This window comes from Leopardus geoffroyi, chromosome B3 (genome assembly GCF_018350155.1).
Source record: "Leopardus geoffroyi isolate Oge1 chromosome B3, O.geoffroyi_Oge1_pat1.0, whole genome shotgun sequence".
Classification (NCBI taxonomy): Eukaryota; Metazoa; Chordata; class Mammalia; order Carnivora; family Felidae; genus Leopardus; species Leopardus geoffroyi.
Genome location: NC_059337.1, coordinates 105586447 through 105605167, shown reverse-complemented (window position 1 = coordinate 105605167; position 18721 = coordinate 105586447). Strand labels below are relative to the sequence as shown.

General features: G+C 35.8%; 1 protein-coding gene across 15 annotated transcripts in view; it reads right to left on the bottom strand.

Moving 5' to 3' along the window:
- The window catches only part of KIAA0586 (KIAA0586 ortholog), a 113094-nt gene that overhangs the window by 42822 nt on the left and 51551 nt on the right, over positions 1–18721 (bottom strand). For all 15 annotated transcript variants that reach the window (XM_045451098.1, XM_045451103.1, XM_045451097.1 and 12 more), the window contains 7 exons: positions 17560–17759; positions 13895–14054; positions 13117–13336; positions 12337–12593; positions 9907–9983; positions 4976–5110; positions 3294–3471 (listed from right to left, as the gene is read on the bottom strand). In XM_045451098.1, coding sequence (XP_045307054.1) covers positions 3294–3471; positions 4976–5110; positions 9907–9983; positions 12337–12593; positions 13117–13336; positions 13895–14054; positions 17560–17759 — 1227 coding nt within the window. The remainder of the gene's footprint in view (positions 1–3293; positions 3472–4975; positions 5111–9906; positions 9984–12336; positions 12594–13116; positions 13337–13894; positions 14055–17559; positions 17760–18721) is intronic.

Sequence of the window (18721 nt, the reverse complement as noted above, 5' to 3'; positions counted from 1 at the left end):
AAAAACAATATAAAAGGCATGAGATTAGCCGCCAACAGAAATAATGACACATGGTATTCATTCTTCTCTAGTAACCATTATGTAGCAAAATACTTGAAACAAGAGGAACAAGTTAGTTCTCAACGGGGCATAGTCCTTTTAGGCAACTGTGGATAGTTTGTTTCTATGAAGTACATGTAAGAAGGTATATTTACATACTCCAAGAATTATTAAAGAAAACAACACTTACGAATTAGTCACTGTGGTGACTACTTTATATGTGTTGTCATTTACTACCCCTAATAACCTTAAGGGGTGGATACTATTTGTGGTAACCAGCCTCCAAGATGGCCCCCTGAATCCTGTCTCCTGGTATTCATAAGTTTCTGTCCTCCCCTACTATATTATTCCAGGATTGGTCTGTGTTATTGATAGGATGTGGTAGAAATGATGGCATGTCACTTCTGAGATTAGGTTATAAAAGACACTGTGGGTTACATTTTGATTGCTTACTTTCTCTCAGATCATCTGCTTTGGGAGAAGCCAGCTGCAATGTCATAGGCAGCTCTATACAAAGGTTCATGTAGTGAGGAAATGAGGCCTCTTGCCAGCAGCCATGTGAATGAGCCTGAAAAAAAGATACTCCAACCCTTGTGGAAGCCTCAGCCCCAGAAAACAGCTTGACTGCAACCTCACAGGAGATTCTGAGAATTACCCAGCTAAAACACTCCCAGATTCATGACTTTCAGAAATACGTGAGATAATAAATGCTTGCTGTCTTCTGCTGCTAAGTTTGGGGGTGATTTGTTATATAGCAATAGATAACTAATATACTAATATTATCCTCACTTGATAGATGAAGAAACTTGGGCTTGGAGATATTAAGTTACTTGTCCCAAAATACACAAAGTTGGAATTCAAACTGATATCTGAAACTCCAAAAGCCCAAATTCTTAGCCACACTCTGCCATATTGCCTCAATTATATGCTCAATCTTAAAGTTAAGCCACATTACTTACTATTTTTTCCTATTAAGCAAATATCTACAGTGTACCTACTATTATAAATATACTTTACTATACGTAATATGCTAGGTGCTACCAGATGTATTAGGAGGGACATATCCAATAGGATATATCCTCATGTATTTTATTCTATAATAATTTAACAAGTACCTAGTTGTTCTCAAGTACCTAACAGCTCTCAAGAGATCTGTGAGAGCCACCTAGTGTCAATTCTGTTTAACTGCAATCTGCACAGTTAGCTGGATACAAATATAGCAAGCAAAGGGGGAAAGAAAAATAGAGGCAAACTCTTTTTCAGAAAAAGAAACAGACTCCTACTTATAGAGAACAAAGTGATGGTTACCAGAGGGGAGGTGGGTGGGTAATAGGTGAAACAGGTGATGGTGATTAAGGAGTGCACTTGTGATGAGCACTAGGTGTTGTATGGAAGTATTGAATCACTATATTATACACCTGAAACTAATATTACATTGTATGTTAAGTAACTGGAATTTAAATTAAAACTTTAAAAAGTCACATTTTATGCCATTAAAAAATTTTTTACTGTTTATTTTCGAGAGAGAGAGACCGAGAGCATGAGTAGGGGAGGGGCTGAGAGAAAGGGAGACACAGAATCTGAAGCAGGCTCCAGGCTCTGAGCTGTCAGCACAGAGCCTGACGTGGAGCTTGAACTCATGAACCATGAGATCATGACCTGAGACAAAATCAGATGCTTAACCAAGTAAGTCACCCAGGTGCTCCTATGCCATTTTAGATCCTACTAATTTAAGAGAATGTAAAACATTTAATGCTCTCACTATGTGCACAAAATGAGAAATAACTCCAATCTTACTTCACATTTATTCTCCTGGAAAACTTAGTCTTGAATATCTCTCAATTCTGAATGACAGAAGGTGTTCACTCAATATAAAATGGAGATTTTAAATACCTATAAAAATGTTTTTCTGACTTCATGCATTTCCTTTTCTGATTTACAGAGAAATCTGCATACCTCTAGAAGTCCTTTTCACTTAAGAGAATGCAGCAGTGGGCATGGAAGAACCAGTAAATGAGAATATATTTGATCTTCATTAATCTGATGATTGCATATTTGCAAATTCATCTACCCAATAAAATTTATTTGGAACCCCAAAATCAATAGTCACAGTGCTTTTGTGGTCACTCACAGATATGTGTAGACCAGTAAAAAACTTTTGCATCACCCAATATACACTTCACCTGCTGAGGTTGAACAAGGTGATGCTCTGCTTTATTTCAGCTCTTATACTGTAAACAAGTTGGTTTTTTTGTTTGTTTTTTTGGTTTTTTATTTTTGCTGTCTGTGTATGCTCTGTTCAGATTTTTGTGCGTTTTTTTTGTTGGTGATTTGTGGTTTTAAGTGGCCCCCAGTCATACTGCTAAAGTGCTATCTGATACCCTAAGTGCACAAAAGCTGTGATGAGCATTAGAAAATGCATGGATTGGATAAGCTTTGTTCAGGCATGAGCTACAGTGTTGTGGACCCTGAGCTCAATGTTAATGCATCAACAATATATATTATAATAAGTTCATTTAAACAGAAACACAAAAACACAGATGTGGTCATTTGACAAAGATGTTATGATCAGAGGCTTGCAGGAACCTAGCCCTGTATTCTCCCCTAGGAGCAATGGGTCAGTATTTACTAATTCAGTGTTGCTGGTGAACACATAACTAATCACTGAATATGCTAGTGTTCGGTATGCTCTGTTCTATTTTTATTTCCAAAATATTATAGCAGAAAGTTTAGCTAATGAGGTTCTAAAATAGTCATGAGTGCACTGAGCAATGTGTCAGAAATTCATGCAACGTAAAGAGTGAATTTCTACAGTATTATCTAATTTAACCTGTCCTAAACAAGGCATGTTCTGTCACAGTTTTGATGTTCTAATTATATTTGTCTAATATGTAGTATAATAAATATATGACTATTAAAATTTTTTAAGTGAATGCATACTACCAAAATTACCTCATGCACCACCCTCAAATACTAACACTGACACCTGAATCACATTTGGGAAAATATTGGTATATATTCCACAAAAAGTCATTACTAAATTTTTTAATAATGGCACATTTCATAATTTTTAATAAAAAAAATTTGCCCGCACTTAAAATAATTATTTTCTTAATTCAGATTAAGATCGCTACTGTAATTATAATACAAAACAACATAACATTCAGTATGAGAACAATACAAAAAAAGTGTGATGGGATTCAAGTGAATATTCTAATAAATGATACATCAAGAAGCAGTATTTTGATGTATACCTGTAACTGTGTCAAACTGCTGAGATAATGGGTTAGGAGCACATTTTTGATCCAATGACTCTGCATTAGTGGCAGGTGGTTGCACAGGGATGGAATGTCCCAGTAGGATGTTCTCTGCTGCTGCTGTCAGCCTGGGCCTTTGTCCTTCACTAAGTTCACCTGCACTGTATTCCAAGTCCTGTAAAAGGTAGAAACAATGGTTTCAAACCCTGTGTTAAAATCAAGTCAAGGGGCACCTTGGTGGCTCAATCAGCTGAGGGTCCCACTCTTGATTTCGGCTCAGGTCACAATCTCATGGTTTGTGGGATCGAGCTCTCCATTAGTCTCTGCACTGATAGTGCAGAGCCCGCTTGGGATTCTACCTCTCTCTGCCCCTCCCCTGTTTGCACGTGTGCATGCACACACACACTCTCTCTCTCTCTCTCTCTCAAAATAAAAAAATAATAAACTTAAAAAAATTAATAAAATCAAGTCAAAACAACAAATCTTTGTCAAGTACAATGGTCCACGCCACTTGACTGCTTTGAAGGTATTTTAGAAAGTGCTTATTATGCCACATACACACTATGGAAAAACAGGTGTAAAATTCATTTAATCAGGCATTTAGCAATAGGCTTTGTTGCCAAAATCTTGTTTTTTTGAAGTTAAATAACCATTACCTGCTTTTCAAACTCCGAATTAGGTAGCAAAACACTAAGAAAAAAATTATTATTTATACTAAGTATTGGCACACATTGCACACATTACACATTGTTCATAGAGCTTAAAATTAAAAATGATAGAAAATTTACCTCTCATTCTTTATGAATGAAAATTGTCTGAACTTGTCAGGGTAAAATTTATAGTTAAACAAGTATGATGATGAGAATATACCTTAAATGATAGAAACATTACCCCTATCCAAACAATTATATTTTTTATAAGTACACAAGTTGAAGAAGACTACTTTAACCATATTTAATAAAGTTTTTTTCCCTGGGAAAGTATACAAGTACAAACACATCTCTTTATCAAATATATGAAGTAAATTTAAATACTTAAAAGAATTGGGGCACCTGAGTGTCTCAGTTGTTTAAGTATATGACTTTGGCTCAAGTCTTGATCTCGTGGTTTGTGGGTTCAAGACCTGCATCAGGCTCTGTGCTGACAGCTCAGAGCCTGGAGCCTGCTTCAGATTCTGTGTCTCCCTCTCTCTCTGCCCCTCCCCTGTTCATGCTCTCTCTCTGTCCCAAAAATAAATAAACGTTGAAAAAAAAAATTTTTTAAAAAATAAATAAATAAAGTGCTATCACACTGAGATATTAAACACTTTCTAAATATTTTTTATCAGTTATCAACTTTGATTAATCATTAATCCCTCTTCTCCCCACATGACTATAACCTTACTAAAAGTAGGGGTCCTATCTCCTTCACATATTTACTATATGTGTCTGGCATCTAGTAAATATTCGGTAAATGGGTGAAGAAAGAGAGAAAGAATGAATGATCCTCACAAATCATTTAAAAGGGCTTCAGCTTTTTTCAACTAGGGAACAAGAGGGTTAGAACGGATAGTCTGAATTCCTTTCAACTGTAAGATTGTAGAGCTCTGACTTCAGGTCAAAGTTACAAAAGCTTTTTTTTTTTTCTGTATTAGGATCAAACCAAGAGGAAAAAAAAAAATCACTAAGGTTAATAAGTACCTCTGAAGGGTAGACTGCTTGCTGCGAAACTAATGACTCCTGGGTCATTTTGGCAAGAAGAGAAAGAATTCCATCTGTAGGAGTCTTTTTATGGGGCATCCTAATCACTTGTCCTTCGCTGGGAGGATCGTCTTCCTGAATGAAATATAAAGACAATGAATACAGCAAAGAAATTCTATCAAGCAATTGTATTTTTCTTGATTTATGATTAATAAAACGTAGTAGTAGTTATCATGAAAATGGCCTATTAGCACATTATGGAAAGAAGGCAGACTCTATTTTCATTTAGTTCTCATTTCCATTTGACTATACTAACAACCCTCTAGTTTGCCTCAAACAGAAACACCACCATAAAGTCATTTGATTACAATTAAACTGGAGATTGATTATAATAAGCATGAAAATTGGACCCCCTGTCCCAAGTGATTGAGTTTAAATGATTCACAGATGTTTTATATAGGACCATCAAGTTTCTGGCTCACAGTTTCCTGCTTCCTATTTATGCAGCACCTGAAGCAACACCACAGTGTGGTAATGGGGGCGAATCACCATCTTAACACTACAACCTGGACCACAGGCGAAAATAAAAACCTGCAGAAATATGCTAAGGCGCCTGTAGACCTTCGAGTGTCCCTTCCAAAAGGGCTGATCTGGTACTTGGCTAGGGAGCAGGTACTGCAGCCCTCCCTGGAGTACCCAGACTAGGCTTCCTGGTGCTTCAAATATGACCCACCCCAAAGATGAAGGGCAGTGTGGGCCTCAGAGTCAGAGAAACTGGATTCCTCTGTAAATACAACTATTAACAAGAGTTTTAATTCCATCAATAGTATTTTTTACTTATTTTACTATTAATGAAACAAAGTTTATTAACTCTAGATTGCCATAAGTCTTTATCCCCCAGCTGTATATAAATAAATGCCTCTTGGTGACATGACTTCAAGTTATTCTTGGTTTTTCAAGATGGTACTTCTGCATTTGACTTCATTATGGATTTGTAGACATTTAATTTAGGCTTAGCAAAAATATCAAATTAGAGTTCAGTTTCAAATGTAGAAAAAGAAAAGGTGTTTTCATTTAGCCCTGGTTTGGTTTAACCATTTACTTTAAACAAACTTAAACATGCTCTGGCACCATGATAAAGTTCTAAGAATGGATAAAAATGCCATAATGACATAGTAAGTAAGCCAAATATCAGTTTAATGCTTCTCTGAAAATAAAGACATCTCATTTATGCCTTCCCCACATATTATTTCATAAAAGTGATTTCCACTCTCTTCATAATGGGCTTAATTACTTGCAATAAATAATTACTGTTAAAGAAGTAACTGTTCCATTAAAATCTTACAAAAACTCTCCTTAATGCGTTATTTTACCCCCTGTACAGGGTAAATTGTTTTCAACAAATTTTATCACTTGGGTACATTAATTTCCAGATTAAGCATCTTTATACTGTAGAGATATTAAGTATTAAATATCTTTAATAGTAGGAAGATGCTACCAAGCCCACAAAGCTGTCTGTTGGACTTGAGCAATGCCCCACCACACACACCTAGCCCCTTGTAACTTCAGCTTTAGGATTTAGAAAGCCTCTTATTAGAACTTAAAATTTACAATTATCATCTTAAAATGAAAAGGTCTCATTATATTATTTATATAATATATAATAATACATAATTATAAATACATAATAAATATTAAATATTATTTATATAATTTATATTATAAATATAAATAATAAATTGTTTGTATAATAAATATATTTTATTTATTTAATATTTTAAATATTTTAAATAATAATTATAAATATTTAATATTTATTTGATATATTTGTTTATATACTTATGTTATATATAATATGTATTATATATTTATAAATATATAATTGCACATATACATAATTATATATAGTATTTTATAGTATTATATATAATAATATATATAATGTTTATAATATAAGAATAAATATTAAATACTTATTTGTTTATATTTATTTATTATATAAATAACAGAGAGAGAGAGAGAGCTGTGGATCTGTCACTAAATAGCTATGTGACATGGACAAGCCATTTAACCTCAACTTCATCTGTGAAGTGAGTAGTCGCATATAACAAAGGATGCACATGAGAACACTGGGAACTTTTTCAAAATATACCGCTCTAGGCTTCTAACTGCCCACAAACACGCACACCGTACAACCCACATGACCTACCGAATCCACATATCAAAGGATGGTACCAGCAGGCATACTTTTTAAAAAGTTCCCCTGGTGATTTAATACACATTCTACCTTACATCACTTCAAGTGGTTGCTTTAAAGGAACTTCTAGCATTATGATTATAAAGGGATAGAAGGACTTTTCAAAAATATACCAATCTCTTTGTTTTCATTATGGTCATGTATAATGACACAAATGGAAAGACAACAATGCCACCAGACTTTACTTCCAGATTTACCCAACCCCTTGAAACTACTAAAAAGTAGATGAAGTGTATGAAAAATTGCATTTCAAGACATGGGACATCAGGTGGCAAAAGACAGTGATTCCTGAGAGATGGAAAACAAATCAGGAGAAACGTGCGGCTGCTCCAGATTACTGTCTGTGAAAGTTTCCAGCCTGCAGCACAGGCGGGAGAACCCTGGCAGAGCTCAGTGGCTCCTGAGCTGAGAAGACAGGACTGAAACTCCAAGGAAGCCGAGACAGCAGGGGGTTCATAAGACAGGCTACCAGAAAAGTGAAAGCTGCACAGGGAGAGAACTCTGGAGATCTGCAGAGGGTGCCCTTGGAGCACTAAATACTGATCAGCACATGCATGCAGGGTAACCACATGAGGCTGGATGAACAAACACATGAGAAACGATTGGCTCTAATAGTGCCCAGGGCGTGTACACAGGCTGGAATAACAGCTGTTCCCACCAGGCGGGCTGGGAAACTACATTTAAGGCACTGGTTGGAGTGCATAGAAGGGTCTTGCCTCCAAAGTGGGGAGTGAGTACTGCTCTGGTCTTGCCCAATGAATCTTCAAAACAAGACTCAAAAGGGTAAAAACTGTCTTTAGGTAACTTAACTATATGTTTGAGCAAAGTCCAAAACTCTTTGCAAATTCCTGTAAAATGTAATTCCTATAAAACATGGATGCGAAAAAGTCAACACAAAATTTTAGCAGATCAGAGGCACCTGGGTGGCTCAGTTGGTTAACCGTCTGACTTCAGCTCAGGTCATGATCTCACTGTTGGTGGGTCTGAGCCCCGCGTTGGGCTCTGTGCTGACAGCTGAGAGCCTGGAGGCTGCTTCCTGTTCTTTATCTCCCTCTCGCTCTCTGCCCCTCCCCCACTCGCACTCTGTCTGTCTTTTGAAAATAAATAAATGTTAAAAAAAAATTAGCAGATCAAATTAAACAGCTTTTCTTAAAAAGTTTACCATACACCTATCACATTATCCATCCATTCCACTCCTAGGTATTTGCCCAAGAGAAATGAAAGCATATGTCCATACAAAACTTATACACAGATGTTTATAGTTGCTTTATTTGTGATAGTCAAAACTGGAATAAATCCAAATGTCCAGTGACAGGTAAACGGAAAAGTTGTGGTACAACCATCCAACATATTACTACTCAGCAATAAAAAGGAATGAACAATAGTTCACCCCAATAGGGGTGACTGGGTGGTTCAATCAGCTAAGCATCCGACTCATGATTTTGGCTCAGGTCACGATCTCACAGTGGTGAGACTGAGCCCTGTGCCGGGTTCTGTGCTGAGCATGGAGCCTGCTTAAGATTCCCTCTCCCTCTTCCCTCTCTCACCTCACACTCTCTCAAAAAAGAAAAGAAAAAAGAAAAAAGAAAAGGGAATGAACTATGATACACACTATAATACAGATGAATCTCAAAATAATGATACTGAGTTAAAGCAACCAGGAAAAAAAGATATCCATTTCTGTTGTTTTGGAAAATGCAAACTAATCTACAGTTACAGAAAGCAGACCAACAGTTGTGGTAGATGTGGTGGATGAGAGGACTCATAGGAGATGAGGAGGAGGGATTACAAAAGGGCATGAGGACACTTTGGGGAATGATGGATGAGGATATAGTCATTATCTTGATTGCAGTAATGGCTTTACAGATGTATACATATGTCCAAAATCATCAAACTTTAAAAAAAAAAAGAGCAACAATATCAGCAATGCTTAGCAAAGGCTATAGATAAACATAGATGAGAGTTGAGTACAACTACCTGTCCTTGCTTAGATTGCTGAAAATATATATAAAAAGTAAAGATTTCTATTCCATCATAGTATTTCAAAAGAAAGTTCCTATTATCATTTCTGTATGATATTTATGTATGTGATAATTGATATTACATATAATATGAACGGATATTACACATATTGTAATAATTATAATAATATATTTTTCAATGCCTATTTTTTGTTCCATAGTGCTGTGTAATAGCTAGGAAGTGATGGTACCACCCACTGTGTCCTATTTCAGTTTCTTTTTCTTATGCCAATGAATTGAATTATTTTTAGCGCAAAGAATTATAATCCTGGTTAGGGGAAAATAACAAATATATTATAAGAAAGCTGGTTTAAACAGATAATATCCTGTTTGAAATATTGTAAAGGCAATATATCCATATGACAATTTGTACTGAGCTAGATTTTCATCATATAATTACATTACCTGTGTATTTTTGAACTACTGGAGCCACAGAGATTAATAGTTTTCTTTTCATTCTCACAATTATGATAATTAAATGTGCAAATATGATAATGAAATGTGCAAGAAATCTTAAATTCCTTTGTGGATATTCTGTTAAATTTTATACTTATAACTCAAATATTTGAGAAAAACCCTAATCAATGGCAACAAGTGTATCAAAATACTCTTTGTGTCAGAATTCAATGGGGGGGGCGGCGATAATTTCTTACCATTTCAAGGGCATCATGCAGAGTACTGGATAAGCTATCGTTTAGGTTTGTCAGACACAGTCGTCCATCTCCTAAAACTAGAAATTACAACATAAAAATTCAGAAAACAGAAGAAACATAAATTCAGTAAATAATCCAACCATAAAGCCATTACATTTAAACTTATACAATAAAAATACTGCTCTTAAATAATAATTCACAAGCTACTCAATCTCACCAGTTTTTTTTTAAGTATATTTTATAACAAAGATGAGATTTTTGTTTTACCTACCAACTGGTCATAACTTGAGACGCTTGAAATTGAGAGGCACTCCTAAATACTATTGATGTAATTAAAATGGATTAAAATTAAAAACTGATTAACCTTTCAGGGCCCCTGGGTGACTCAGTCGGTTAAGTGCACAACTCTTAATTTTGGCTCAGTTCATGATCTCATAGTTCGTGGGTTCAAGCCTTGCATCAGGCTCTGTGCTGGCAGCATGGAGCCTGCTTGGTATTTTTTCTCTCTTCGTCTCTCTCTCTCTCTCTCTGTCCCTTCACTGCTCACTCTCTCACCATCTCAAAATAAACAAACATTAAAAACAAACAAAAAACTGAGTAACCTTTCTAAAGAGCAAGTTGGCAATATATCAGTATTTTTTTTTTAATGTATCAGTATTTTTTTTTTTTTTTTTTAATTTTTTTTTTTCAACGTTTATTTATTTTTGGGACAGAGAGAGACAGAGCATGAACGGGGGAGGGGCAGAGAGAGAGGGAGACACAGAATCGGAAACAGGCTCCAGGCTCCGAGCCATCAGCCCAGAGCCTGACGCGGGGCTCGAACTCACGGACCGCGAGATCGTGACCTGGCTGAAGTCGGACGCTTAACCGACTGCGCCACCCAGGCGCCCCAACGTATCAGTATTTTAAAGGTGCATACTCTGCTTTAGCAATTCCACTTCTAGGTTTGTATTCTTTTTTTTTATTATTATTTATTTAAAAGTTTTTATTGTAATATTTGATTGATACAGGGCTCAATCCCATGAACCGTGAAATCATGACCCGAGCTGAAATCAAGAGTCAGATGCTTGGGGCACCTGGGTGGCTAAGTGAGTTAAGCAGCTGACTCTTGGTTTCAGCTCAGGTCATGAGCTTGTGGTTTGAGCTTCAGGTCGAGGCCCACATCAGGCTCCGTGTTGACAGTGTGGAGCCTGCTTGGGATTCTCTTTCTCTTTCTCTCTCTCTCTCTCTCTCTCTCTCTCTCTCTCTCTCCCTGCCCCTCCCCTGCTCATGCTCTCTGTTTCTCTCTCTCAAAATAAACTTAAAAAAAAAAAAAAAAAAAAAAAAAAAGAGCTGGATGCTTAACCAACTGAGCCAGCCAGGCACCTCTAGGCATGTATTCTTTTTAAAAAAAATTTATTTACTTATTTATTTTTTAACATTTATTTATTATTGAAAGACAGAGAGACACAGAGAGTGAGCAGGGGAGGGGTAGAGAGAGGGGGAGACACAGAATCTGAAGTAGGCTCCAGGCTCTGAGCTGTCAGCACAGAACCCGACATGGGGCTCGAACTCACAAACTGCGAGATCATGACCTGAGCCAAAGTCGGTCGCTCAACCAACTGAGCCACCCAGGTGCCCCTAAAAAAAATTTTTTTAAATGTTTATTTATTTCTGAGAGAGAGAGGGAGACAGCACACAAGCAGGGGAGGTGAAGAGAGATTGGGAGGCACAGAATCCAAAGCAGGCTCCAGGCTCTGAGCTGTCAGCACAGAGCCCAACACGGGGCTTGAACTCAGGAACTATGAGATCATGACCTGAGCCAGTCCATCACTTAACCAACTGAGCCACCTAACGTGTCCCTCTAGGCATGTATTCTATGGAAATTATCAAATAGGTGTACAAAGTATACTAAGTGTATACACATATGTGTATGTGTGTAAGAAGGGTCATCAGAGAGTTCTGTATAATATGGAAACATTGAAAACAATCTACATGCCGACCACCATGGCATTGTTTTAACAGACTACACACAACTAAAAAACTGAGGTATAGCTACATGTGTTGATATAGAAAGATGTCCACGATATATTATTAGGTTTAAAAAAAATGCAGGTTTAAAAACAATTTATATAGTATGATTCTATTTTTAAAGCTAAAAATACACATACACATGTATTTAGGTATCTACATATGCAACAGAAAAGAAAAAGACTGGAAGGGTATATTTCAAACTATTAAGAGTGGTATTATTTCTGGAAGGTGAGATTTATGACCAAGATTTTACTTTCTGAAGTTAAGGCACAGAAGAGTTAACTTGCAGAGTCCACATTCTTTCTATTATACCATGTTTAATCTTGAAAATTAAGAAAAAAGACTTGACACAGAAAACTATTACTTGGGAATTATCATAATCTAACCAGTGAAATCAATTGATACAAGTTAACTTACTCTTAGGAGCCATTTTTTGACCACAGTTAAGTAAAATCTCTCCTTCAGAGAGGGGTCTATCTAAAGTCTCAGTTTCAGTGACAGTAATACTCAAGCTGCTCTCAGTTGTTGATGAATCAGAAGCTGGCATCTGTATGAGGGAAGGGACATTGGTGGCAGCAGAAAGTGGCATAAAAGGAACTGGAGGTTCTGGAGGTGCAGGCTGAGCAGGGAAATCCACACTCTCAGGTTCTTCATCCTTGGCCACAGACATTACACTAAGAAGAAAAAGACATATTGTGAACTTATTAGGTCACTGAAAGCCTATATTAATTTTTATATAAACAACAGATTCAAAGAGCTCCTTTAGCAAAGTATTTCTATAATCTGCACTACTGTAATTACCAAGATTTATTTTTCCAAAATTGTTTTCATGCTTTAATCATAGGCCATCTTGAAAGTTGTACCATCTCTACAACAAATTTACAAGGTGATATAAAAGTTAACTGGTCATTGTAAATGAAGATTCATTCACTCTGGGGAGAAATCATTTTCTATTTTACTAACAATATTATAACAATATATACCTTTAATCTGTTTCATAAAAAGATCTTTTAAAATGATAATTGAAGGTATAAATAAATTTGGTGAATTTTTTAAAAACTTGAAGTTTATGAAACTTCTACTAAAGTAGCTTATGGTTTATAAAACTTCATTTATCATTTCTGATGTTTTTAATGGGTCACATATGTCAACTTAAGATGAAATGCAGTTACTGAAAGTAAATATGTTATCATTTACATAGCTCTTGGGTGAAGTTCTTCTTGAAGAGAGTTAGGATTCTCTTCTTCCAGGGGCAGGTCTCCATCACTCCATGGCTTAGGACACCCTGGGCCTGAGATCTTCAATTTCTCAATGGAAATCTCTGACAAAGTTGGGGTAAGAGCTGCTGCAGGAGGAGGTGTAGTAGCAGGAGTAACTGTTGGAGTATTAACAAGTGTGATGGCAGACATATCATTTCCTAAAGATTTTTTGTTTAAAGAGAAAGGAAAAGATAAAAGTCAATAAACACTCCATAGGAAGGCAAGACACGTTGTTTCAGGAATCTCTTAATATTTTGGCATACAAATAATGGTAATAATAATTAATAATAATAATAATGGCTAATAATGGGGAAATTCCCAGGTTTATTTAGTAAAGGATAAGAAAACAATCTTGAAAAGATATCACTTTTAATACTACCATGAACTTAAAAGCAGTATAAGTGTGCATTAGATAATATACTCTTTTTTTTAATAGTTTTTTGTTTTTGTTTTTTTTAAGTAATTTCTTTGCCCAACATGGGGCTCAAACTCACGACCCTGAGATCAAGAGTTGCATGCTCTACTGACTGAGCCAGCCAGGCACCACTAGGAAATTAAGAAACCAATTTCTTTGTCTCTTTACAAGAAAAAATGATTTACTAAAACCTAGTAAACAGTAGGTATGTACATATTAATCCATAAAACATAAAATAAACCATGAAATCTTATTTAGTAGTTATTAGATTAAAACTAAGTTATAGAAATAAGGTTTCTACCTTTTTCAGCAAATATTTCTTTCACAGGAATAGCTAAATCATGATCTGAATCATAGGGAGAAGAATCTGGAGTTTTTACCAACACACTCTCCTTAGGAGGTGATGAAGGTGAATGAGGAGGAGTTGGTTGTGGGGTAGGCACTGGGGTACACACTCTTGCCTAAAATAAAACAAGACAAATGGTGCTTATAATCACCCATATAAAGGTAATGTAAAACAATGAAATAAGCTCATTTAGAGATTAACAGAATTTAAATGGAGGGGAAGAAATGGAGCCCTAACTTCCCCTGGCTCTTGAACTTCTTCTAGCTGCTAATTTTCAAGACTAGCCTGCAGAAAGCCTCAGGCCATTAAAATAGCTCTGACTCTGAAGTAGGCCCCAAAGAAATCAGAAGCTCGCTCTTCTAATATTGATAGGAAGACACAGCTGAATATACAGCTGAAGATCAAATGCAAACACAAGCTGGGTAGGCCATGTAACAGAAAGGAAGCATTTTAACTGACAAGATATCAAGAGCAGCTTTTTAGCACAAAAGATCACAGACTGTAAAAAGCAATGGAAGGATAAAAAAAAAGTAGGGGAGTTGAAATGAAGACAATATGGAGATAGAAATACTAGGGAAGAAAAATGTAAACACTTTAAAATTGATTTGTTAAATGTGTAATCATTCAAATGGGTCAGAATTCAAAAAGGTACACAAGAAAGATAATGAGTATTAAATCTCCTTTCCTAGCCATGTCCCGTCCACCTAGTTCCCTTCCCCTGAGTCATCAAACAATCTTGACTTAACTCATGTCTACAGATTATCGACAGAACAATTTCCTAAAAGTGGGACTGCTGTTTAAAGGGTTAACTGCATTTTTAATTTGAATACATACTGCCAAATTTCCCTCTACAGGGTTATGTTATTGTACACTAATCACAAGAAGATATGAGAATTCCCATTTCCCCAAAGTTTTCTACACAATGGCATTATCAAACTTTTAGAGTTTTACCAATCTAATCAGTAAAAATGAGGTTTCAGTGATTTTTTTCTTATTACCAATGATGTTGTATATGTACACCTTTTTATATGTATATGGGCCATTTGTATTTCTTTTCTGTGTGTGAACTATCTAGACATGTCTTTTACCTATTTTTTTTAATACACGGTCTTTTTCTCCTCGTTCTAAAACATCCTTATATAGGAGGGTAATTAGCCTTTATTCTGTACTCTGAGTTGAAAATTGATATACAATTTAGAAACCACGAAGTGTATTAAAAATTCTACAGCACTGCTTAATAATTAGCATATTCTCAACTCTTATTTTTAAATGAAAGAAATACACTGTTTTTTTTTTCTTCTTGGCTGCATAAAACTACAGCAACAAATGCACTGTTTTCAAATATAATGCCACTTGACCATCATCATGAGAGGATCTGAAGGTATTCTACTAGTATTAGTAATGGATAATGATGATAAACAGTTATTGAGTGCCAAATTCTAGACACAAGATTAAGCTATTTTCATTCATCATCTCACTATATCTTCCACAAAATCTTGGCTAAAAAGATAATAGTATGATAAAGATATAAGTCTCTCCAAATAAAACCAATCAAAACTGGATCGATTCCCATAAAAATACCAACAAAATCTTTTAAAAGCTAAATTTTAATGTATATTTGGAAGATCAAAAGGCCAAGAAAAGCCATGACAATTCTGAAGATAATGAACAATATGGCAGTGGTGGAAGGGAGCCTGCCCTCCTAGATAGTAAAAAGATTTCTGATAAAGTCTTGGTCATTTGAACTCTATGCATTTTCTCTATTATACTTGAGACTAAAGTAACAGAGCTGAGCGTTCAAATTCAGATCTTCCCAGCACCAAAGTCCATGCTCTTAACAACTGTATATACTGCCTATTTATACTGATTTTTCTACATTTTCTCATTCAATCACCCTCATGAGGGTATATGCAGCATACGGGCAGAAAGCAAACCAGTGTAATTAGTACAGAGAAAACCATAACCCCAACAACATCTGCACTGCTTGCATTACCAATGAACTAAGAAAGCGCAAACCCAAAGTATGTACCTAATCTCGTGCATAATCATATCACATCAATTACATTATACCATCTCCATAAAATTCAAATATGTAACTTTATGCTGTTTTTTTCAAGTTTATTTAAAAAGAGAGAGAGCATGTGCATGTGTGTGTGCAGGGGAGAGGCAGAGAGAGAGGGAAAGAAAGAGAATCCCAAGCAGGCTTTGCACTGTCAGTACAGAGCCCGACTCAAGGCTTGAACTCCCAAACCACAGATCGTGACCTGAGCCAAAATCAAGAGTCAGACACTTAATTGACTGAGCCACCCAGGTGCCCCTGTAACTTCATGTTTATACCTCAAATGACTTAGTTTAAATGTTTCACCTATATAAAATGATGCCCTCATGATCTATGAAATCAGAAGTGACTACAAAGTTTTAAACAGCTGATAGTAGTATAGAGTCCATATATATATAACATGTATAATTCCATGTTGCTATAATAGATTAGAAACTAACACAGTATGGCTGATGAAACAAACAACAACAAAAGAACATAAACTATATTTTATTTTAAAGATTAAAAATATCAGTTTATATAATAACCAAAAGCAACATGTGACCATTGGCTATAACTTGAATCAAAAAAAAAAATCCTATAAAGGTTATTTTGGAACAATAGGGAGATTTGAATATGGACTCTAAATTACATAGTATTAACATATCAATGTTAAATTTCTTCAGGAGTATGATGATGGCATTTTGATTATTTAAGAAAGCATCTTCTTTTTGAGATATTGCTGATGATCAGAAGTAAAGTGTCATGATACCTGCAACTTTCAAATGATTTTTAAAGAGTATGTAACATATAAAGATAGATAAAACATGTCAAAAAGTTATCAATCGGGAGCTCTTGGGTGGCTCAGTCGGTTAAGCGTCCAACCCTTGATTTCAGCTCAGGTCATGATCTCATGGTTTGTGCGTTTGAGCCCCACATCTGTGCTGTCAGTACAGAGCCTGCTTGGGATTCTCTTTCTCTACCCCTCCTCGGCTTGCTCTCTTTCTCTCAAAATAAAAAAAAGTTATCAATTGGTAACTACTAGGTAGAAAGTATACAGATTTTCATTGTATCATACTTTCAACTTTTCTATAGATTTAAAAGTTTTTAAAATAAAATGCTGGGGGAAATATTACTGTAATACCATAGCAACAACAAAAAACCAATCTCCACCACAAACTATAATCTTATTACAACACCTAATAACACCATAGCAACAACAAAAAATCAATCTCCACCACAAACTATAATCTTATTACAACACCTAATTTACAATTTGTCCACGGTATTTTTTTTAATGTTTATTTATTTACTTATTTTTGAGAGACAGAGCGTGAGCGAGCAAGCAGGGGAAGGGGAGAGAAAGAGGGAGACAGAGAATCCCAAGCAGGCTTTGTGCTGTCAATGCAGAGCCCAACAGAGGGCTCGAAGTCACGAACCATGAGATCACAATCTGAGCTGAAATCAAGAGTCAAGATCCTCAACTGACTGAGCCACACGGGCACTCCCATCTTACTGGTTTTTAAGAGACATATCAAAAATTCCCCAGGACTCCAAGTCACGAAAGGAAAGTCACTCCTACCGGCAAGTATGTGTTGCTTGTTGAAACATCTCCAGAAACACTTGGGGCAGCAGGCCCTTGCATTTTTGCTTCTCTATCACCCAGCATGACAGCAATGGTCTCAGCAAGAGCTTCGTTCACAAAATGGCTAATCATGTCTGAATTCACAGGAACCCCAGCATCAACAAAAAGCTGGAGGGCACCATTGCTTGTTCCTTCCACTAAAAAAAAAAAGAAAGAAAGAAAGAATTTCAAAATAAGCATGTAAGAAACATACCTGCAATCCAAATCTTAATTCTTAAAATTTTAGAGATGCACACTGGATGTTATATATAAGTGATGAATTCTACTTCTGAAACCAATATTATACTGTATGTTAACTAAAATTTAAATTAAAAAAATTTAGAGATGCAAACATCTGTGTTTAAGGGGGTAGGAGGAAGAATAAAAATGAAAATACAAAATTATTTATTACAAAAGAGAATGAGATGACAACTTACATAACGAACATCCTTTCTAAACAAATCAAAAGAGTGAGGAAAACACCCAGGTGAAAACTTTACTCACATGGCCTCTTCCCTACCACTTCAGAATTTAGTGATGGAAAGGATTTGCAGTCACTTAAATGTTCTCATCTGCAAACAACTCACATTTATTTCCAAGAGTAGGATAACAGGAAACCCTATGACAGATCTTGGCCAAAACACAAAGACACAATGACTTTGGGGGATTTTAGAGAAACAGTAGCTGCTTTATAAATATGAAAACAAACCTTCCTTCTTTATAGTTTCAGATACATCAGTTACCAGCACTACAGACTAAACCTACTCAAACTTGTATAGTGGTTTACATGCTTGATATCAGAAGCTATATAGGTAGGTATATTAATATTCCAAATAGGTAATACTTTTCATTTGTAAAAATGTTCATAAAATGCAGTAAAAAACTTCCTTAACAGACTTTACTAGATTTAAAGTGGGTATATTTCTAAAGCTCTGTGTATGGCACAAAAACAGACACATAGAAAAATGGAATAGAATAGAAACCCCAGAACTAGACCCACAAACGTATGGCCAACTCATCTTTGACAAAGCAGGAAAGAACATCCAATGGAAAAAAGACAGCCTCTTCAACAAATGGTGCTGGGAGAACTCGACAGCAACATGCAGAAGGTTGAAACTAG